This window comes from Drosophila suzukii, chromosome X, assembly GCF_043229965.1.
Source record: "Drosophila suzukii chromosome X, CBGP_Dsuzu_IsoJpt1.0, whole genome shotgun sequence".
NCBI lineage: Eukaryota > Metazoa > Arthropoda > Insecta > Diptera > Drosophilidae > Drosophila > Drosophila suzukii.
The window spans coordinates 22,113,954-22,137,588 of record NC_092084.1 but is presented as its reverse complement, the minus strand read 5'-3'; the positions used below and the strand labels follow the sequence as shown (position 1 = coordinate 22,137,588).

The 23,635-nt window shown below is 36.4% G+C and overlaps 3 protein-coding genes across 4 annotated transcripts; all 3 read left to right on the top strand.

Annotated features, from left to right (window-relative positions):
* The first annotated feature begins 30 nt into the window (after window positions 1–30).
* Window positions 31–3,086, top strand: LOC108004558 (uncharacterized). Of its 2 annotated transcripts, none has more exons than XM_017067493.4 (3): window positions 31–178; window positions 1,040–1,153; window positions 2,443–3,086. In XM_017067493.4, the coding sequence occupies exons 1-3, from the start codon at window positions 121–123 to the stop codon at window positions 2,913–2,915; spliced, it is 645 nt and encodes a 214-aa protein (XP_016922982.1). In that variant the 5' UTR covers window positions 31–120; the 3' UTR covers window positions 2,916–3,086. The 2 variants fall into 2 exon arrangements, with proteins under 2 accessions (XP_016922982.1, XP_016922981.1); XM_017067492.4 differs by having other exon boundaries at window positions 989–1,153.
* Window positions 3,087–5,005: 1,919 nt separating this feature from the next.
* On the top strand, window positions 5,006–5,996 carry LOC108004610 (uncharacterized). The gene has a single exon (XM_017067550.4). It carries the CDS (start codon window positions 5,184–5,186, stop codon window positions 5,853–5,855), a length of 672 nt encoding a protein of 223 aa, XP_016923039.1. The 5' UTR covers window positions 5,006–5,183; the 3' UTR covers window positions 5,856–5,996.
* A 2,776-nt stretch (window positions 5,997–8,772) lies between these two features.
* On the top strand, window positions 8,773–19,079 carry org-1 (T-box transcription factor 1). The gene is made up of 7 exons (XM_036821274.3): window positions 8,773–9,749; window positions 13,105–13,481; window positions 13,674–13,906; window positions 14,296–14,452; window positions 14,677–14,838; window positions 16,320–16,387; window positions 17,886–19,079. Exons 1-7 carry the CDS (start codon window positions 9,590–9,592, stop codon window positions 18,781–18,783), a joined length of 2,055 nt encoding a protein of 684 aa, XP_036677169.2. The 5' UTR covers window positions 8,773–9,589; the 3' UTR covers window positions 18,784–19,079.
* Window positions 19,080–23,635: the final 4,556 nt, after the last annotated feature.

The window sequence follows — 23,635 nt, the reverse complement described above, 5'->3', positions numbered from 1 at the left end:
CTTTCGTTACTCCCGTCAGTCTTAGTTCAGCCTTACTGCTCGTCGCTTCTTCGATCGCCGTGAAATTAGAAACTGATTTTGTCACATTCGCTCGTGATCGAGTATCCAAAACAAGTCATAATGAAGTTCTATCTGTTGGTGATCGCTGCCGTGTCGTTTTTGACGTACATCAGTTGTGGTAAATTTCCTTCTGGCTTTGATCAGAACTACATTTTTTTTCCTGTTTCAAGTAAATGACTTATTGAGTGTATTATATAAGAAGGTTTTGATAAGCGATGGTCTCATGGACACGGAAATAAATTCAAGATAAGATATCAATAACCGAGTTATATGAGAAAATTCAAAGGTCTATAAGTTGGCCAACATTTTTTTTTTGTGTTTGTGAGTGTGTACAGCCGGCAAATAATGTGATATGAAGTATGTATTAGGTTTATATGGCCATATGTATCGGCAGCTGTTTGATTTATTTTTATGATGAAATGCATTGCGTTGCAGGCAGAAATTTCTCGAATTCTATGCACTTATCACAAACGAAACTTTATCTCTAAACCAATTATGATTCACTTATTTTTTTTCGACACCGTTTTGCAATATTTATTGATGCTTACTTAATCGCTTTGGAAAACCCTTTAGATAATTTTAAAGCTTGTATGCAAACTTTGAGAACAATGTGAGAGTTGTATATTTAACTTGTCTTATCTTATTTGGGACATAAATATGTGTTTGTTGACTCATTTCGGAACCTATGTACACCCACCGCCGATAAGAATCGATTATGACAACGGGGAACTTGAGATAGTAACTGCCGGGCAGTACAGTGCGCGCCATAAGCATGACACAGATCAGGTGAACGGGGCTAAATGCACCAGAAAATCAAACAATGAGATAAAAGAGACATGTGAGGACTTTGCACTGAAGTTATGATTATAGGGTCGTTTATTTTGGTGTGTCAACGCAAAGGTTTCAAACATTGATCTAATCTAATCAGGCATGGCCAAGACTCAATCGAAACGCTCCGTTCCCCTCGCTCAATTCGCAGATGGCTGCATCCAGTGCCACTCCAAGGACAACGAACGCTGCGCCACCGATCCGCTGAGCCTGCTGAACCGAAACTGCTCCGATGGAACCTCCAACTGCTACTCCCGCATCCTGAGTGAGTCATCTTATCTGGTTTTCAATTTTACAATTTCAAAATATCACAGAAAATCTATACTGTTTCTGTTTCTGTTGAGCTCCTTTATTTATTCTTGGAAATATTTCCACATATTTACTTGATGCGTTACTAATCTTTTTAACCAAAGCGTGTCACAGAAATTTCTTCGGGCAAAACTTGTATTGAAACTTACTTACATTTCCCCCAAGAGATTTCTGTGACACTCCCAAATATTCTTCCATTATATTTATAATTATATTATTAATTCGGCAATTGTTATTAGTTCTTGTTTAAGTAGAGTTTACTTTTCTTTTCGCTTTAAATTGATGTTGTCTTCAAAGTTCAACCTCATGATATATTAATTTTGAAATTGTACCATTTCGATTATATTTATGTTGTATCTAGTTATTTTATTTAGTTAGTTTATTTTAATAATTTTACATTTAAGTTTTATAATAGTTAAAAGTTTTCAAAGACATATATATTCTTAGCATTACAGATTAGAGCCTATCTTTCAGATTATCTTAGTTTGGAATTTAGGTTTCATTGAAATCGAGCCACTTTATTTGTTTTGGTGTTTGAAGCGTTACTAATATTTTTATTATGAGTCATTAAATACTTTACACGGAATCTTCCGATATGCCTCTCGAGAACTTTTTGGCGAGAATACCTTGCGAGAATTATACATCGATATTTTAATGACATTACTTAATGTTATGCCAGGGATATTGTTCAATATTGGCTCATAAGATTTTAATTTGAAATCATGTTTGATTTATTGTTTTTTTTTTTTGTGGCATCTCAGAATCTTAGATTTTCTAACCTTACAATTTTTCTGAATTCTGCAAGGGTTGTCATGGTACGCAGAAAATTAAGTATTTCGTGGGGATGAATTTTAAACGTTATTGATAATGTTAGTTTTGCTATGGTAAGAAAGATTATTGTTTCGAGCTAGCTTATAAAATGTCTAGGTTATTTTTCATAAAAATACCACTTAAATTAGTGTGGAAATTGGACGAAACGTTTAGGGCTTAATAGTTATTTTTTTCGACCTCGGCAACCCTGTTCTTCAGTATTTTGTAGCTCTGATATTGAAAATGATACTTCCGAGTGCAAACTGAAAAAAGCGGGTAATCCTATTAATACAAATTTAATATTGAGCATGTCCTAAGATATGATTTCATATCTATTTCATAAACCAAAACTTTCCTTTAAATTAAATTGTACAATTGATTCCTTAAAAAAAACAATAGTTACTAATATAATGGATTGTTATCCTTCACCTGCAGATGGCTACACAATTCGTGGCTGTGCCGCCGACCTGGACAACGCCACCCGGAACACGTGCACAAACGATCTGGAGTGCCAGTTGTGCACCTACACCGAGGGCTGCAACCGGAACACCTTCCCGGTGACCCGGCTGCAGTGCCTCCAGTGCTCTGGCAACTCGACGAGCTCCAGCTGCGCCACGGAGACCTATGCGTCGTCCAAGATCTGCCCGATCTACAAGTTCGGCGACCAGTGCTACATCCGCAACAGCAACCGCACCGCCGATGGAACCTTCCAGCGAGGATGCCTCTCCTCGGCCACCGCCAACAAGCAGTGCGTGAAGGCCGGAAACTGCTTCGTCTGCGATGGACGCGGCTGCAACTTCCTGCAGGCCAACGACACCCAGATTCCCCTGGCCCGCGACTCCGGCGCCCAGTTGGCCCTGTCCATGTCCCTGATGATCGGCGGACTCCTGGCCGCCTGGAGGCTCTAAGGAGCCATAATCTAATGGATGAAGTCAGTCCTCCCACCCTCCCAACTGCCTGGGCTCCATCTTCTGCATCATCTTCTCCTTTCAGCTGCATTTTATCTGATAAATGTAAACTATTTTCTATAACTTTGCTTTGAACAAAAATAAAGGTTACAAATTAAATGCGGCTAATAATGACTGGATCAATTTTTGGATGCCCGACTTGGGAAATACATTTAAATTAATTGATATTACAATTTTTTTGTAATTTAATAAAGCACTGAAAATTTGAATATTAAACAAAACAATTTGATTTTCGCTCCTAAAATGTTTTTAAATTGCTTTTATTTAATCATTTTGTATACCCTTGCAGAGGGTATATTGATTTCAGTCATAAGTTTGCAACGCAGTGAAGGAGACGTTTCCGACCCCATAAAGTGTATATATTCTTGATCAGCATCACCAGAGTAGTCGATCTAGCCATGTCCGTCTGTCCGTCCGTTTCTACGCAAACTAGTCTCTCAGTTTTAAAGCTATCGGGTTGCAGGTAGTATATAAGTCGGAAGCAGCCGGATCGGACAACTATATCTTATCGCTCCCGTAGGAATAATAGCAAAAACAAATTTAAAAAAATTATATCTTTGGTGTTTTTTAGCATATAACCTCCTAAGCTTGGAAATAACATTTTTTAATTAGTTTTGAATTTCGAATTAAATTTTATCAAAATCGGAAGACTATATCATATAGCTGCCATAGGAACGGTCGTAAAATTGGTGGAAAAATAATATGAAACAAATTATAGCTTCGGTGTTTTTTGACATATTATCTTATACTATTGGGAATATCATTTTTTGTGTTTTTAAATTTAATAATTATAGCTGCAAGGGTATACAAGCTTCGGCTTGCCGAAGTTAACTTCCTTTCTTGTTAAATTTCTTTTTATTTTTTTTTTTGCTCTGAAAAAACATAAGTATGAAAATGAAAGGGGAATCGAAGGCAAACATTGATCAAACATTTTGTTTGCATTTGCCTTTTTACGAGCTGTCAACGGGCGGCACTTGATGGCCCGAGCTGCAGTTGACAAAATACCCCTCCAGCACTCCATTCCTCCTTAAAGAACCGATCCCAAACCCGATCCAGAACCAGAACTAGAACCACAAGCAGTACCAAAACCGGAAGCTCTCTCCGCCAATGAGGGTGCATAAATGTGTCGACGCCTCCGAATGTTTGTCAATTACTTTTCACGGCTCGCTTTTCCGGGGCCATTTCCAATCGAACTGGATGTGCGGAAATAGATCACATTAGATGGTTCTAAGATCCAGAGAAGCCAAAATAAAGATCATTTTAATTTGTTAGTACAAAACATGCATACTATATGTATATACATACTATATATACACATTTGGAAAAATAATAGAATCGAAACGGTTAGTGTCGTCTTTTTTTAAATATTTCTTACTATTCGATCCTATAAAGTACATATATATTCTTTATCAGGATCACTAGCCCAGTAGATCTAGCTAACGCTGTGATCTCAGAAACTGTAAGAGCTAGAACGTTCGTATAAAGCTTACAGATTCTAGGGATTCCTGCGCATTGCATGTTTATTATCCTGATGTTCCGCTAAAACATGGCGCCCACAGGCTTAATGGCTTTGTAAAGGTGTAAACTGTAAATCGGGCTTATCATTAAAAAGTTATATGTTTTCACCTTTAAAAGGAGCCATTAAAAATGGGTTAGCTGTCGAGGCGCTCGAATATAGTACAATAAAATGTTTATTTATTAAATATAGTTAGTTTATTGCGTTTCTTGTTTAAGCCAAGTTGGTTTACCACTTATTTTATATTTAGTGTATGCTTTAAAATTTTGTATATTTATTGCGGTTTTTCCAAAAAAAAATTTCTTTCAATAACTAAGAACTACTTGAACAAGACTTAGTATGATCGCCATTTCTTGACTGTTTGAGTTATTTGCTTTCTTATACTAGTAATTATAAAGTGGTTTAAAATTATACAGTGAAACCGGAAAATGTAATACCAGTTTGCTGTTGCACAGTGCTATCAAATGTATTTTTCCAAGTTCAAATAGAAATGCCAAAATAGTGCTTTGAGGATGCCATGATTTAGTTTCCAAATTACGATGTTGACAGGTCGGTGAGGCATTCCAATGCAAACTATTCCTTGATCAGACTTTTAAAAACGCAGGATTCGGGGATAGATATACGGAGATATAAAACGTAGTTCGAAACCCAGCACCAGTTTCCCGATCCGTGGAATCTATATAGCGATCAAGATGCGGAGGATGCAGATTTTGATTCAGACGCGAGATGGGCGCAAGAGCATCTACGAGGTGGATCGCTTCGGGACGGTGGGTCATCTCAAGGAGCGAATCGGACGCACCATGTGCGTGCCCATGGGCTTCAGTCGGCTGACCCACAAGGGCCGCATCCTGCCGAATCAAAGTATCCTCGAGGATGTGGGCGTTAAGCGGATGTCCACCTTGGATCTCTACTGGCAACCGGTAGTCCTAACGCCCAAGCAACTGAGCGAAAAGGAGGGGGATCTGGACAAGTTGGAGCAGAAAAAGAAAAATGTGCAGTCTGGAATGGTCGAGGGTTATGACCAGATGGTCAAAACTGGAGGGATGATGAAGGCCTCAAGCATTTTCCTGGATAACGATGTTTCGACTCAAGCAGATAGCTCCAATTCTCTGATCCTAGACGACGACGATGATTATCTTGATGACCAGGGCCTGATAACCCCATCCTCTGATGCCCTGGATTTCCTGGGCAACTCTCTTAGTCCCATTAAGTCCGATGATCTTGAGGAAAATATGTCGATGGACCTTTTGCCAGTGGTGCTACCCCCAGATCCTTTGGTTCTACCAAAGATTCCGGAGATCAGTGCTCCCACGAAGCCCTCAAATCACAAGAAGAAGGGCAAGAAGAACCGCAAGAAGAAGTAGACAGTTCTATATTTTTTCAATTCTATCCTTTGCCGCACTTCAGTTCGAAATTCTTCCTGACCAACTTTTCAAACTACGTTTTGAAACCTAAATCTGCGTTACAAGCAAACTAATAAAACTTCGATTACTTGAACTCCAAAATTCATTTTACTTATGATCTAATATTACTTTGATATGAAACACTGGACTTTAAACATTTTTGATGATCAAATTATGATAAAATACTTATTTTTTTAACATTAAAAACATATAGTTTAAAAAAAAAGTCACTTTTAAAAAAGGAAATTTGGTTTATAAATATTTCTAGTAGTTAGAAATAATAAACATTTTTGGTAAGTCTTAATCAGTGCAAATCGATAACAATTTACTAATCTTCTCTGTTTTAGACATTTATTCCATGCAGTAGCCATTAAATTCCAAATTGTTTATACTTAAACAAATAATTAACAAATAATGGCATGGCCAATGCCATAACAATTTTTCAAATTTATGAATTATTTATGGACTGCATAGTACGGTTCAATACGATCCAAAATGGTTCTGAAAATGCCAAAAAAATAAAAAATAAACGAAAAACTGGAGAAAGAAACCACTTAACTCAAAATAATTGTAAACAGAGCGGCAAACGAAACACGAACGAAAATCAAGGAAAAACAATAACAAGCAGTTCCGTAAATGGATAATGGATAAATCCTGGGCGCAACTGGATGCGTAGATTTATATGGGAGGAAGGTAAACAAATCGCTTTGGGTGGAGACCCGGCCAGGTACCAGATACCAGGTACCGCTAATTGAATGCCCGTGGCTGATGGAAAGCAGACGCCCCCGGCTAATCGGGGGTGTTCACTTTGATCGGTCCAGTTTTTCGGGATCCCCGGATCTTTACAGGGCCCAGAAGATCCCGCGGTCTAATGGCCAACAGACGCCATTTTTTTTGGGGGGGCTCTACCACATCTTCTCTCCTGCTCTCTCTTATTGGGCCCCAGTTTTCCGCGTTTCTCGTACACCTGCACTGAGGGAAATTATATCTAAGGAGAAATAAAATCTCAGAAAAAATCATTCGATATTTTTATGATCAAAGAAAAGCTCTATATTTAATGAAGTATAGAAAATAGCCCTTTAATTGCTGTGTTATGGTTGATTGATAAACATGCATTTAATGTACTTAATGTAATCTTAGCACCTATTACATTATCCTTCAGTTACTTTTCTTTTTAGCATACCAAATAACTAAAAATAAATATATAAAAATATTTAAAAAATTCAAATTTTAATGTTTTGTACGGTGGTGTCCGTAAAAATATTTATTTTTTGGAAAATAATTAGACAGTTCTTAAGGAAATACTATTTTTTAGTTATAGTTATAAAATTATTATTAAATCATATTTTAAAATATGGGAACTTATTTTTATTCAAAATTAAAATGTTTAGTTAAAAATATTCAAACTTTATTGAAATTCAATATAGATCGATTTTTTTGCGATGATATTAGTTTTTAAATTCTACCAACTTCTTCCAATTTTTACCAAATTGGACAAAAAACGCAATGACTTCAAATATTTACAAACGTAATTGGGAATTTATGAATTCATATTTTATTAAATTTTTCTCCGTGTGCCTTTCCACTGTCTTAAAATTCCGTTTTCCTTTTTACGGTTTATTTAGTGTCGAGGTTATGGCGCAATTTGTATTTATGGCCACTGGCAGCACCACCATCGGCTGCACTGCAGCATGAGCACCACGGCAACCACGGCAACCACGGAAACCATGAGCACCGCCGTGTGGCCGCAGTCCAATTAAAAGCGTTTTCCAAATGGGGCGCATGACTCAGGTCAGCCACCCACTCGGCGGGCACGCCCACTGCCCACCGCCCCCTGCAAGAAGTAAACAAAGTCCAAGTGCGGGGATCACCACCCCCTCGACCTCCGCCTCCTGCCCCACGGCCAAAGGCCACGCCCCACCAATAGCGAGAGAAAGAGAGAGCTATTGAAAAAACTGAGATCAGGGAAAGGAGCTGCGAGTAGGGGCTACAGTGATCCTTACCTATAAGGAAATCACCCAAAATAATTGACTTTAAAAATAAAAGCCAACATAAAAGTTGCTTAAATTTTTAGAATATAAAAATGTGTTTTATGAGAAGTCTCTATCCTGTTTTCGTAGACAAATATTTTTATATGAACTAAAATATGTGATGATGATTTTTAAATTGCCCTGTTCATATTGAAGTCCACCCCAAATTCAAAATATTGTATTTTTACTAGTAATATTCTTCAAGTTTATAAACTATTAATTTTGTTTGCTAGGAAAAATGCGTTTTGAGACTCTGTCTAAGTATTAAGACTCCTTAAATACGATGTGTAAGTTCAATATTATAAAAAAAAACATACCTCTAGGGTACCTTATTTAAAGACGAGTTTTTAAAAAGTTTTTATAAATACACAGATCTAACCACTCTGTTAAATTTTTTTCGTTTATATTTTAATTTTCTTAGCCTTAAAATATAACTATATCCATACATTTTTGTGGATATAACATATTGTTTCATAGTTTTTTTGATTAAAGGTAATACTAAGCCTTGTAGTAAATGTCAATAGCTTAATAAAATAAAAAAATGTGCTTGTGTTTCCACTTTATAAGTCCGAATAACCTACTTATAAGTTTATAAGGACAAATACCTAATAGGATTGCAACCTACGTATATAACAAATCTTGAAATTTTTTCCATAATGAAATTCAAATCTTCTACTCGAAACGCCCTAAGGATCTGATTTTAAGGTCTTCCAAAACTGTAGCCTCACTGTATGCACATCTGGTAAATGCCTAACTCGCACCCTACGCTCGATTCCACCCGGCATATTACTTGGCTATATCTTAAAGTACTATACGATCTCAGAAGAGCCAACATATGTCGACCCAGTCCCAGCGAAGGAGGAGACGGCTCAGCCATTGGTGGATCGATCGGTTCGGGGACCGAGTCTAAATTTGGATGCTGCTGGCGGCGATTGGCGGACGGAAATGGGGAGATGCAGATGATGTGCCCAAGATCTCGAGAGGCAGTGGTACGGTGCGGCTGCCCCGAAACGAAACGAAACGGGAACTCTCATTCGGCGGACCAGCGCTTTACGGAACGGATGTGTGCGTGATCAGAGATCGGATCAGATCAGATCAGATCAAATCAGTGCGGTGGACGCGGCATACATATACGGATAATCAGTTCGCACTTGGCCGGAAGAAGGTGGCAATTGAGACAACTCAACGCTTTCTGCCAGGCGAAATAGAAAAAGAAAACAAATAAAAGAAGTTCAAGTCAATCAATCAGCCAAAAACAAAAAAAATAGAGGAGCAAATTTTCGCCAGTCAACGCGATCGGGCCATAAAAACATTCGAGCCAAGAAAAAAAAAGAAATTGATTTTCCTCTATCGAATTCGATTTCGATCTCGATCTCTCGTTTCTGATTGACAACTGCTAAAGGTTGCGGTGATTTTTCACACCCATCCATCGAGGATAGAGCGTTTTTTTTTGCAGTGCACAGTGAGTGAGTGAGTGAGATTGTGTGGGTGCAATAATCAAATTTGACAACTGCGCGAAAAACGTTTGAGATCAAAACACCGCAGCGCAAAACAAATCAAATCGGAATAAATGGGCCAAGAATTCAGTGCGATTTCCTTTTTTTTACTGTGAGCCCCAGCCATACACATATACCCCACATATAAATCCAGCCGTTCCGATCCGCGATGACGCACTTGATGGGGCCCACGGAGTGCGCCAGCGCCATGATGACCACCTCGATGCAGTTCCTGGACACCAGCCTGCCGGACTACAACTGCTATGCCAACGACTACTGGACCTCGCCCTACATGACCGGCGGCCTCAGTCCCATGAAGCAGATCGAAGGTGAGTCCGCCGTCCTTCGGCTGGAGGGGATCCTTCATTCTGAGTAGCTTTTTCGGAGGTTTCCTATCAAATTTAATTGATTTTTTAAAAAGGAAAAACATCCGACACTTTATATAAGGAAATTTTCATACTTGTATTTACTAAGAACATTATTTTTATATTTATAAACAATAAACGAAAATAGATATTTATAAAATAGACCTACTTACCTTAGTCCTTATAATATCATTAGTTTTAGAGCATTTCTTTCAAATTTAGTTGATATGCATAGTATGTTTGAGTAGATCTGGAAAACTTCATAAACTTTATGAAAGAATCAAAATGTTATAAGTTGGTATTTACTAAAAAAATGTTGATATATTAAAAAACATTAACATGTATAAAGTATGACCACTTAGGATAAGATAGGAATATCCTTATAATATTGTGCGTACTTCAAAACTTAAGTTAGGAAAATGCTTTGAATTTGCTTAAGTTTTAGTAAAATCTAAAAAATTTATATGCATTGTTTAAGTAGCAGTAATATATTTTTAAAAGTATATAAAATATTTGCATTCTTATTAGGGCTTTTGAGTTTTTATGTTGAATTTTTTGTTACTATTTACCCAATTTTCTCTTTCTAATTTCTAACTTTACTTTCCTATTTTGGCTTTACCAATTGTAGTTTAAATTAAAGTTTCTTAAATTGATCTGTTAAACAAAGTTTATATTGGTGTTTTTATTTTAGTAAATCAAACCTAAGGTTAACCTGGGAAACTTATTAGATGAGGAATAAGAAATAATAATATTTAAATGTTTGCCTAGTGATTTTCAATTTTTATTTGACATTATTATGTTATCAGAAAACTTTTGGTCAAATCTTAAATTCATATAGTTTTATACAATAAAAATGTATAAAAGGTTATGAAGTGTACTCTACCCTTCTAGTGCTCATTATGTTTTTTCAAATCTCTAATTATAACCGTGTTCTCATACTGATGTTAAACAAAAAGTGTGTCTGCTATAAGAAAGAGAAACCGGTCGTTTAAGTTTTCATTTTTATATATTTAATATTATTTTTCATATAAACACCTTTATATTTCTGACATTTTAAAAATCTTTAAATAAGAATTTACATATTTATAAACTACATAAAAGGTTCAAAAATATAGTTTTGATTTTTATTTTTGCGTATTGCGTATTTTCATTGCTCCAAATATTTTAATGTATTTGTCAAAGAAAAAACACATATAACAAGAGACAAAGAATGATTAAATGGCAAATATTCCTAAGGAATTCAAGAAGTGGCTAAATAAATTTCATACCATTTGTTTGGTCTACAAGTGACCCAAAAAACTGAAAGAAAATCCGTTTCCGATACAGTAATTAGCAAAATACACGGACCATGGCAGCGTCGGCAGAAATAACAAGAAGACCAGAAAACCCCAGCAATTAGCTCCGAATTCCCGGATCCGAGATTCTCGATTCTCGTTTCTCGTTTCTCAACTCTTGACTCTCGTTTCTCAAGTGGCATTTCTCCGTTTTTGTTGTTGTTTGATGTTGTGATGGTGTGACAGAAAAACGATTTGTTGTGCCAAACGTTAATTGATTTTAGAATTCATTCGTGCAGCGGAAAATGCCGAAAAAAACAGAGCGTCTCATGTAGCCGATAAAAAGGCGACCTGTCATGGGTCATTGGCAATGGCAATTCCCGCAACTCCGACGGGAGATGGTGACAATTAATTGCAGAAAATCCGCTTGAAAATCCGGCAGCGGCATCCCCCAAAAGGGGAGATCCTAAATTTAGAGCGGGCAACTCAATCAGCAGCCGCTGCTCTGACGCCTTTTTATAATTGGACATGTTGTCCCATTTGCCCGAAACTCGAAAGTCGTTTCATTATACATAGTTCGCGGAGGAGAGATATTAAGTTGTGTACTAAGGGGCTCTTTAATCGGGACTCGGAACTCTGCGCCTGCGTGGCGCCTCCGAGTTTCCCTGACTTCCACTTTAAATCGCATAAATCACATTAAATATGAAATTAGCAAATCCCAGCATCTATATATAAACCCATTCACTTGGTTCACAATATATCTGCGGGATGTGTTTGATTTATAGGTGCATATTTTCCGCCCATTTGTCAAGAATCTGGAAAAGTAGGTTGAATTGAGCTCTTTATTTATTTATTCGCTCGGGCCATTTTGGTTCGGCACACAAATGAGTTAACTAAATTCTCACTCAGGGTGATATTTTATTTATTTTCGGGAAACTGCATAGAATTATTTAAGTATTCGAAATTTATATCATTTGTTTGAAATAACTTGGATATTATAACGATAAAGGAAAAACGACTAGTGCTATTATTAATACGAAATCATATTATTTAAAATTTGTGTCAGAATTTTCTTAGGCGGTGAACACAAGTGAATCTTTTGGACTCTATAAAGTATAAACATTTTTGAGCTTTATGATAAGACAAGTCGAGCTTAGCTAACGATTACAATTTTTCCCAATCATTATAATACATGTGCAGCCAGACCAACTTTGTGTTCGCGTTTGATCGATCGTCTATATCACATAGTTATCTATTAAATGATCTTGCATCAAAAACTTCGCTGTTTTTTAATACATTTTGTGCAGTGTAAATTCCGTGTCCGGAAACTGTAATGCTAAAATGTTGGAATGAAGCATACTGATTCTAGGGATTCCTGCGCAGCGTAAGTTTATTTTCCTGATGTGGCACGCTTATTATATAGCGTTCTCTCTTGTATTTTAAAAAACATTTTACTTCGTAAAATCTGTATTAAAGATTCGATTTGCCCTACTGCTTTTTAATTTATTAACACGTCTGAAGGCTAACGATTTAGGAACTTGAAAGACAAACTAACTCAAAAGCTTTCAATTTGAATGCTTTATGATTTTAAATTTTTAAGTACTCTTAATATTTCTATACGTAACACCTAAAGTACAACGTGTACTATAATTGTGATCCCATGAAAATACATCTTGGTAAACCTCTATAAAATGTATTATCGATTAATTTCATCAGTACATTTTGTCCATTTTGTTTCTTATTTTCTAACTTTATCACACAAAATTAATTTCACATTTTGCAGCCATCTTATCCTTATTTTGTGCTAAAGTTAATTTTTTATCGTGACATACAAAGTTTTTTTAAGCCGATACATGTGTTTTATATACAGACAAATATTCGATTTCTTAATGAATTATGCATAAATAAAATAATATTACTATCATTATTACAATTATTGTTATTACTATTCTCGTTATTTTGGTTTTTTTTTTGTGACGTCTATTAGTTAAGTTCCTATTGATGGTTGTCGCCAGAGTTGACCCAAGTGTGTCCCCTAATTTCAGCCTGCATCCAAACAGCTGGCAAGGATCGTTCGTACAAGCCGCTGGAGCAGATCGATGCCAAGTTGGCGGACATCGAGACGCACAGTACGGGCAGCACTGGCACCGCGAACAGCAGCAGCAGCAGCCTCTCCAGCGGCAATCCCATCTCCAATCCCAGTTGCCAGGAGCAGTCCTCGTCCCTCCTGCCATCCGATTATGCCGGCGGCAACAGTGAAGCCTCGACGGCAGCAACATCCGCCGGCACGGCATCCACATCGACGGCAGCGGGCGGAGGAAGTGCATCTGCGGGATCCAAGAAGTTCAAGGGCCAACACAAAAAAGACAACAGTGCGGACAATAATACAGTGAAAGCCAACAGTAATAACATCAGCAAAGGGGTAAGTTGAGGGAAATATTCTAGAATTTTTAAAAATCCATTAAATCCAAGGGAGTAGCCCTTGTTTTTGAGTCCAATAATGTCTCATCTTGACATTTTAAAACCTTATCTATCTAAATATATATTTATTTTATATATTATATAATTATTATATTGGCTGATAATATTTTTGATACATTTTTTTGTAATCCAGGAATCGGAGCCAGTGCATCCATCGCTCGCCCAGGCCATCGTGGTGCTGGAGACGAAGGCGCTGTGGGATCAGTTCCACGCCCAGGGCACCGAGATGATCATCACCAAGACGGGCCGTCGGATGTTTCCCACCTTCCAGGTGAGGATCGGCGGCCTTGATCCCCACGCCACCTACATCTGCATGCTCGATTTCGTGCCCGTGGATGACAAGCGTTATCGCTACGCCTTCCACAAGTGAGTGAATTCTTTAGATCCTTAAGAAATTTTATATTTAAAAATGTACCATTTTGAAATAATTTTGCTAATAAGTCATTTATGGGTTATCGGAAATGAAAATGAATGTTCTTAGTAAATTAATTACCTTTTTTTATATTTTAAAAATGTAATATTTAAAGTTGTGTGTGGTATTATACCATTTTAACCTGAAAACAAAATATAAACTATAAAAAATGTAGTATTTTGAAATGTATGAGATATTTAACGAAGTTTAATCATTTTTAGCTGAAATCAAAATATAAACTGTAGAAAAATTTAATATTTAAAAATGTTAAAGATATTTTACCTTTCTTAGATAATTTTTCTTTTGAAATAAAATAAATAAATATGTATTTATTATACTTTAGCTCCTGCTGGGTGGTGGCTGGCAAGGCGGATCCCATTTCCCCGCCCAGGATCCATGTGCATCCAGACTCACCTGCCGCCGGTTCCAATTGGATGAAGCAGATCGTGTCCTTCGACAAGCTGAAGCTCACCAATAACCAGCTGGACGAAAATGGTCATGTAAGTAACCAAAATATCAGTTAAATATTTAGTTTTCCAAGTTTTAAATTTAAATATCCAAATAATTATTCCTTTTTGTCATGGATAAGCCTTTTTTGACACATCATTTGTTTATTTACTATCCAAGTGCTGTTTGTTTGCTTTCCCTTGTTTTCATTATTCAAATTGATTTTGAGTGTGCCTTTAATGCCTGGATTTCACATTTTGTATTATTTATTTTACAGATCATTCTGAACTCAATGCATCGCTATCAACCACGATTCCATTTGGTGTACTTGCCACCGAAGAATGCGTCCTTGGATGAGAACGATCACTCCCGTCACTTCCGCACTTTCATCTTTCCAGAGACGAGCTTCACGGCCGTGACTGCCTACCAGAATCAGCGGGTAATTATTATTATTAAAAAATATTTATTTTATTTTAATTTAAAAAATAACTAATGCAAATGAAACCTATAAAAACGTTCTTTGAAATGATATTCTCTTGCAACGTTAGAAATTGATTTGTACGCAAATTGTTAATGTTTCTTAAGTCTTTTGGTAATTTCTCTGCTTAAAAACAAGTGTTTACAACATTTTTTTGTTAAATGCGTTTATATTTAACGCGAATTCCCGCCTCACTAATTGCCCAATGCAATTCCCCACCGCATTTTTTACCCTCTTTATTTTCCCTTGGCATACCGAACAAGAGGCCGCGACCATTTTGTGCCATTTCGGCCTTATTGTTTATGTTTTTCCCATAATTTATAACAAACAGCGGCCAAAGCTCGGAACCCGGTGCCGCGACCCCATCCATTGCGAGGCACAAAAGCAGCACAAATATATTTGATTATATATAACAAAAACGTATGCCTATACAGACGATTTAAGCATCGACCTAGAAGATACTCTAATCCATGTTTTAAGATTTTATAAAGAAAAAAATGGTAACATTTTTAACTGGGTTTTTTGGGTTTTCCATTTTTAATGTAAATATAACATTTAAATATGAGTTTTAGCTAAAAATATTTTATTTTAGGTCAAAAGGGTGAAGAATTTTAAAGTTCCTATCAATAAAACTATAAAAAGTAAATTTGTAAAATATATAAAAATTTGGAGACTGTTCATGACATTTTTTCTTTAAAAATATTTTCTATACTTCTTTACAAGCTTCGTACTTATACTGCGTTTTACAAAAAAAAAACTTTAGAAAGTTGCGCCTGCTACTTACAATAAATGAGTTCTTTAATAGCATTTTGTAAATTAATAGGAATGCATTTTTCTAGGAAAGTGCATCATAAAAGGGTGAAAATCAGGTGTGGAATGCGATATGATATAAATACTTATATGCTGACCGTTGCCTAGGACAAACCAAACATGATTTTCCACTTATTTTTGCACTACTGACAAGCCCTTGAAATGGGGGTTTGATATCAGCTTTAAAAGTAACCCGAACGTCGAGGACCCCAGAGCCCCTATATCTTATCTCAAGTTTTTGTACTCAAGTTGGACGACGAACCGAGGCAACTCGAGGTGTTTCTATGCGCTTTCTCATATTTGTCTCGGGTATAATTCATAATTCTTGCTAGTGGAACGGGGAATTCGGGGCCGGGGGTTCGGGTACATTGGCTATAAATACAGCGTAGACATGCTCGCAAAGTATTTAAATTATTTATGTGCTCAATGTGGGTGTTAACACTTTTTCCACCCGCCCTCAAATTTATTGCAAATCATTTCCCCGTCTTGCCGCTGCCAGTGGAATTCCAGTTGTAAACATTTCTCTCTAATTTGTTGGGTATTTAATTTATTTTTTTTGATTTTCGACATTCTTCCCATGCTTTTCCAGTCCAATAAAAATATTTTCCGATTTTCTTGTGATTCTCTTTCAGGTGACACAGCTGAAGATCTCCAGCAATCCATTCGCCAAAGGCTTTCGGGATGATGGCACCAATGATGTGTAAGTGGAATACATTGAAATTCTTAGTTAATATTTTCTGACATATTCTTAGCCTATTTCTGTTTTGATTGCGAAACAAATTGCTCAACATTTGTTGTCTGAAATATAGTATATTCTCTATGAAAATGAAATCAATTTGCACACAGCCGACTATATTTTTGTGCAAATTTTAATGGTAAATCATTTGTCAGAGAAAATGTTTCAAAGGAATTTTACGTCCAAAAAGTTGCCATTGTCTATAATTGTGAAACAAGACCCGAAAACATGTGTTTTAATATGTTCTATATGAATCAATGCATATATTACTTTGGTTTTTGTGGTAAATTCCAGCCAAAATATATCTATAAGCATTTTTTTTATAACAACATCCACTAAAAATCATAGATAACTTTAAGTAATGCTATTTTGAAACCATCTTTAAAATATTATTATATGACATTTAATATAACAAAGTTCTAAGAACAATAAGTGATTTAAAAATTGGCCTACTTTTTTACCATACAGTTCTAACACTTCAGCTGCCATCCAAACTTTTTGGGTTACCCATTCCCTAGAACACAAAATAACTTGAAATCCCAAAAATCCAAGTGGAACTAGACATTCGGTCGACGGGCAGAGACATTCCCGGAAAATATCGAAAAATCTTGAAAAACCGAAACAATAACTCAAAAACAAAAGAACTTCAGAATGTGGAACAGAAGCCGAAGATGTCGAGCGGGAATGGGACTGATGATGATGCTGATGGGACGGCTGACAGATGCGCCGGCGGCATAAACATTTTTCGGGGGCTTTTCATATTTGTCGAACTGCAGGCCTCGAGCTCGTAGCATAGTGTAAACAAATCAGCAGTCCGCGATTCTCAATTTTGTTTACGACTATGCTTAGAGTTGTTTATTACAGGGAATACTTCAAATAATTTTGAGTCTTTGTTACAAACTTTCAAGCATTTGCCGAATGTTTGGCTGGGGCTTTTAGGTCTGGTTCTATACAATTTTGAAAACAAATATTTATAATATTTTTTCTGAAACATTCTTTTTCACTTAGTTTTATAATTGGCTTTTCAAGTTTCAGATTAGAAAAGTTGGTAGATTTGGTGGTAAAATACTCTTTTTTTCCTACAAATTTGTTGAGCTTTTGATTTCCAATAATCTAATCTAATTTTTTATAAGATATATATGATTAGGTATAACATTTATAGCAAAAACCTTATATATGTTTTATATTAAACATGAAGAAAGGCGAGATCCTTGAATATCAAATACCCTTTCTTCTGTAGAACACCACCTAGTGGTGGAAAGTAACACTATTGACGATGCAACTCCTTCTAGATTTTATTATTCAGTACTTTAAAAAGCAATAGACACGATTTTTGACATGTAGATGGGTATTGCAAAATAAATAATGCCTTAAAAACATTTCATCTAGTAAATAATAATATTTTTTTAATAAATATATTTTTTTAATATTATTTTAAAATTCAATTTCTTTGCATTTACAGAACCACTGGCGGTGGCAGCAGCATGTCCTCCATGAGCCACGAAAGTCAGGCTCGCATGAAGCAACAGCAGCAGCAACAGCAACTGCAGCAGCAGCAGCAGCAACAGCAGCAGCAACTCAAGGAGCGAACTGCGGCAACTAGCAACTTCAGCCTGAGTTGCAGTGACTTGGGCGTGGAGCAGCAGCAACAGCAGCAACAGGGAGTCCTGCAACTGCCGGCCACGCCCTCCAGCAGCTCCACCTCCGGCAACTCGCCCGATCTGCTGGGCTACCAGATGGAACAGCAACTGCAACAGCAGCAGCAGCAGCAACAGCAACACCAGCAGCAGCAACACCAGCCCCAGCAGACACATCTCCACCAGCAACATCAGGCCAACCAGCAGCAATCGCTGCTCCAACAGAGCCAAAACCAGACCCAATACGGAAGCTATCACCATGCCTATCAGGCACAGCCCCAGCCGCATCCCCTTACCCCCCACTCGACCAGTTCCGCATCTCCGCCAGCAACTGCGGCGGGAGCAAGTGCATCGGCAACGGCAGCCGGCACAGGAGCAACATCAGCAGGCACGGGAGCAACACAAGTGATGGCCGCCGCCAATATTTACTCGAGCATTGGGCAACCCTATGCCCAGGAACAGAGCAACTTTGGCGCCATTTACCATCATAATGCGGCTGCTGCCGCCGCCGCCCACTATCACCATGGCCACGCCCATGCCCACGGACACGCCCACAGCCACGCCCACGGCCCATATGCCAGCGCCTACGACAAACTGAAGGTGTCGCGTCACGCGGCCGCTGCGGCCTACGGCATGGGCGCCACCTATCCAAGTTTCTACGGTTCTGCGGCCCACCACCAAATGATGCGGCCCAATAGCTATATAGACCTGGTGCCACGCTAAAGATGATCTGGGGTGGATCTATAAACGCTAGAAATCGGGTTCATAAGTCCCCTAGCGATATCAACTTAAATATTCTAAGAAATAACCTTAAACTTGCCTGTAAAAATTATTTAATACTCTACGCTAAGATTACTTCGTCAATATTTAAAAGCACAAAATATTCCTGCCAAAACTTTCTGAAGCCAAAATATATTTCTAAAATCAAGAATTTGTATCCGGATATCGAGGTACTTTGTTCATTATCCACAAAACAAAGTACCCTTTGTTACTTAAAGCTTATCTTAAAAATTATTTTAAATTTAAAATATTTTAAGGAAAATCTTATCTTTAAAACTAAAGATTTTTTAAAACATTAAAAAAAAATTTTTTTTTAAACTTAATTAAGAGTACTACATCAATTTAAAATCAATAATATTCCTGCAACAGCCAAAACATAAAGATAAATTCTTAAAATATTTAAAAGTTAGATATATAAAGTTCTGATGCTGAGATCAAAAGTCGTTTAATAATACAGAATACATGTCCGAAACAAGTCATATATGTTAATTGTTTTAATATCACAAAATATCTTTTATTTTACCATGCAAATAATTAATATTTTTTAACACTTAGAAAATATTTAGTCAAAAATTGTTGTTTAGTAAAGAATATATTCCTTAACTTCAAATTCAGATCGGATCATATACGTATTAAGGAAACATGCTTGGAATAAAAACTCTCCTTTGAGAGATTTCATTCTTGATTTTAGAATTCTATTATTTGGTCAGTGCAGGAGTCAAGTATTAGCAGCCAAATATAAAAGCAACAAGTATTACAAGTATTTCTACAAAAAAATTACCAAAATAAATATCGTTTTTTTTTGTAGTATAGTTCTTAACTTTATCGATTCGTGTGAAACAAAACCATATTTGATGTTAATTGTAATGTAATTTTAATGTACCTTTTTTTTCTTAACATTTTAGTTACTTTGTTTTTTCTATGTAAATACAAAATACACATATCTCGCTATATATAAAAACTGAAACAGTTTCAAGTAATAAAAACAAGGAAAATTAAAAGAAAACTTAAACCCAAAAACGTAAATTAACAAAAAAAACGGAATTTCATTTCAAAATGGACGAAGACAATTGGGAAATGGAAATGCTGCGGGGGAAAAACGATTTTCCATTTACCATTTTGTTTATGCTATATAGCACTTTATCTCCATCTCTCTTGGGCGAACGTTTTTTGTTAAGTGTCCCGTCTCTTTCTAAACAAAATGTGCCGTTGTTTTAATTGAGATAAGCCAACGAAAGAGCAGCAAGGAAAAAAAGGCTGGAAAATGCGTTGAAAAATGGGGAAATTGCTGTGAAAAGAGGGGAAAATGCAGAGTGGGGGCTGCGGAAAAGTTGGAGTTGTAAATCCAAAAATATATATACATTTGTAGCAGGCAAAATCCTGAAATTGATTAAGATATCCAAGATATATACCTAAAAAAACACATAAATGGAATACAAATCCATAAATATTATCAACATATAATTTAAAAAATGATATACACAAAAAATTTCTATATAAAAAACGTTATCAGTAGAACGATTGTATAAAAGATTAAATCTGTGAGATTAGTAAGACGTGAAAAAACTTCAGTAGAAAAGGAAGGAAGACAATCTGAGAAGATTGCAGACCCCGAAAATTTCGATTTCAAAATTGGAGAGAGTTTATGGAGTAATGTTTCAGGAAGAAGGAGAAGGAGGAGTGCTAGACGATCGGGGTCCAAGGAAAGAGATAGAAAGATCCACAAAGGAAGCCATAAAATCGTATCTTCCATTTTCCTCTTCTTTGATTTCCCAGCGACTTTTCTTTGTTATCATTGCGCGTCCATCGACCCTCAAAATGGGTTTTCCATACTCTGATAAGTTTTCCCCTCGACGATTGACAAGGCGAATGAATCTCCAGCTCATGGAATATCGATTTCGGTTTAAAAATATATATATATAGTATATATTTTATAGAATTTGCAGGCCATCGATCGATTCAGAATGGATTTACACTGTCATGTGCAATAATTTAGGGGGATAGATAAAAAGCCAAGCAAATAATTAGGCATTTTTATGGGTATCTTGATCTTTTGATTCTTTATTTTTCATTTGCTCGAATAAATATCTCAGTATTTTTATTAGCTGCATAAACTTTTTGATAAAAGAGCCATTGCGCTTGAAGGTTGTTGAATTTTCTGCCTAGCAACTGGTAAATTGTAATACAAATCTAAAAATAACCTTGGTCAGTAAAACTGTTTCATAAATAAAATATACAAAATGAACAAAGGAATAATACAAGTAAGATAGGTATAAGTAAATATAAATATGTATAGCTTATAATTATGTTATTAATAAACTGAGTGAAGACCGGAATCTAAATAATGAAAAAATCTAATATAAAATATTAGAAAAACTATATAAAGTCCGCATTGTCTCAAACGGAACTACCTTATCTAAAGTTCATATATACTCTGGGACTTATCAGCAAGTTTTTCCCGGGCGTACGAATTCCTCTCCGTAAGATTTGCTCCCCTCCCACTCTAAATGCACCAATACCTCTCGCCCCATATAGTACCATATCATAGCCATATCCCCCGACCCCCAATCCGTCGGCGACACATCTGTTTGTTCTTGGGCGTTGTTTTTGTGAAATTTTTATGCAAGTGATGAGAAATTTATGTTCTACTTGGTCGCTGCTCTAAGGCGAATTGCATGCCAATTTGTTCTTATTTATGGGTCCTCTCATAGGAGCTGTGCCAGAAGATATGGAATATATATGGCGTTATTAAATTTTAGACATACACACCCAGCTCTTTGAAGATGCGGCCCTTTAGGGAATTTCCTACTGTCTAATTTATATAGTTTTTTCGTTACTCGAGTGGCGGCTGGCCAAAGTTCAATATGCCATACAATTAATCTAAAAACCTCCCATCGTGTCACCATTTCCGTGTGACTAATGAATGTCGCATTTGATGGCTTGTCACAGTTTTGGGGTATTATGTTTGGGCGTGTGAAATTGAGTTTTGAGTTCTCTGTGCAGGTTAAACGTCAGGCGAGTGACGTTACTAATGATAAGACGGCCATGTGTCGCATGCCCATGGCCCGCTGATCGTTCCATCCGATTACCTCTATAGGTACTCTACTATATATACTTTTTGGCTGGCCAGAGAAGGAACTATGATTGATTTAAGTGATCTGAATTTTTTGAAAGCTCAAGATAATACATCATAATTTATTTTGGGATTCCTAATAATTTGAATGTGAAGTGTTTAATAATGAACATTGTTTTAACTGTTCTTCAAAATAGAGTCTCAAAACTTTTGGAAAAAAGTACCAGCTTACTTAAAAGTATTAGTATAAAAGTTTTTTAATAGGTCAATAATCCGTTCTCAACATGTTATATCTAATTGTTTTTTAAATTTAGTTACTTATATGGGTATGTTATTGAGAGTTAAGAAAAGCTAAATATATTTTTACGTTTCAGCTAAGGTTTTCATTTTATATGATTCATTTAATAAAAACATGGTTATTATTTTTATACCCATGCGAAAGTTATTAAAATTTTGGTTGGGATTTGTGGAGAGGGAGACATTTCCGACCCTATAAAGCAACACTAAGCGAGTGGTCTGTTTCCTTGTGGTATATCCTTAAATACCCACAAGAATGACTACTTTAAAATAATTTCCATTACGAATTACTTAATATTATGAATAACTTTAACAATAACAATGTTTTCGATAAAAATATAATAACTATTGACAAGAAACTTTGCAAATGGTATGTTTTATGTACCATATAGCTAATAAGAGGGTCAAAAATCTTAACAAGAATTCAGACAATTAAATTATATTATATTAACCGTGTGGCAAAGGAAACTCACTTTCCTCTGATAATGATTCACTTGCCTTTTAGTGATTCATTTTAAGGCATCGATTGACAAGTGCGTGTCAAAAGGAAATGAGTAAGAAATAGGCTCATCACTGACTAATATGGATAACCGATGGAATGTTGGGGTTCCGAAAGGCAGGAATGACATGCTCTATAAGGTGTCACCTAAAACCCTACACAAGGCCAATCCATTGAATTCTACTGCAAAATCAAGTGGATTCTTTCATAGTATTTTTCACTATCGCCCCGACACTTTTTGTGGGCCGATAAGTGGTATATGACGTACAATATCACCGATGCGACTTATGTACAGTGCTATCATTATGTGGTGATAATGGCCAATGGATGGGGTGGCCCGATAAAATTAGGGTGGGGATGCGGGCCAGTGGCCACTTGAAATGGCATGAAATATGTTCGCCGGGGATCGGTTTGCTGCCACTGTAAAGTGAATATTTTGAATATTTATTGTCGCCCGGCGCTGTGGTGGGTCCACTCTAGGCACACACACACTCGCCCGCGACACACACACACATCTGTGTCGTTTGCTGTAGGTGTGTAGGCTGTCGCCTGTCGTTTCAATCACTCGCATGGTGTCGAATTGCTCCCTTTTTTTAGAGACAAGAGACGCACTCTAAAAAACTACAGAATATTGTTTTTATAAATATAAGGAGTTTCCATTTGAAAATTGTTTGGCTAAGATACTTCAACTAAAAAATATAAAAACCAGGATTAACAAATTTATTTTAATTTTAAGCAAGGCTACTAGTTTTTTAAAACTCTATGATTTTGATGTTTATTGAAGGGGTTATATTTAAACTATTATAATATGATAATGTATTGCTTAAATTTTAGTAAAGTCTTATAAAATGTATTTTTAAGAGCTATGGAACATATGGAAAGTGAAGTAACATCAGCTTCATAAAAACAGGAGTATTTTTAATAAA

Excerpts from the sequence above, each read along its gene's own strand:
- org-1 (XM_036821274.3), top strand. The coding sequence starts at position 9,590 with ATGACGCACTTGATGGGGCCCACGGAGTGCGCCAGCGCCATGATGACC. Across the intron at positions 9,750-13,104 it reads TCCCATGAAGCAGATCGAAG|CCTGCATCCAAACAGCTGGC; the intron begins GTGAGTCCGCCG and ends CCCTAATTTCAG. Across the intron at positions 16,388-17,885 it reads GATGATGGCACCAATGATGT|AACCACTGGCGGTGGCAGCA; the intron begins GTAAGTGGAATA and ends TTGCATTTACAG.
- LOC108004610 (XM_017067550.4), top strand. The coding sequence starts at position 5,184 with ATGCGGAGGATGCAGATTTTGATTCAGACGCGAGATGGGCGCAAGAGC.
- LOC108004558 (XM_017067492.4), top strand. The coding sequence starts at position 121 with ATGAAGTTCTATCTGTTGGTGATCGCTGCCGTGTCGTTTTTGACGTAC. Across the intron at positions 179-988 it reads TTTGACGTACATCAGTTGTG|GCATGGCCAAGACTCAATCG; the intron begins GTAAATTTCCTT and ends TAATCTAATCAG. Across the intron at positions 1,154-2,442 it reads CTGCTACTCCCGCATCCTGA|ATGGCTACACAATTCGTGGC; the intron begins GTGAGTCATCTT and ends CTTCACCTGCAG.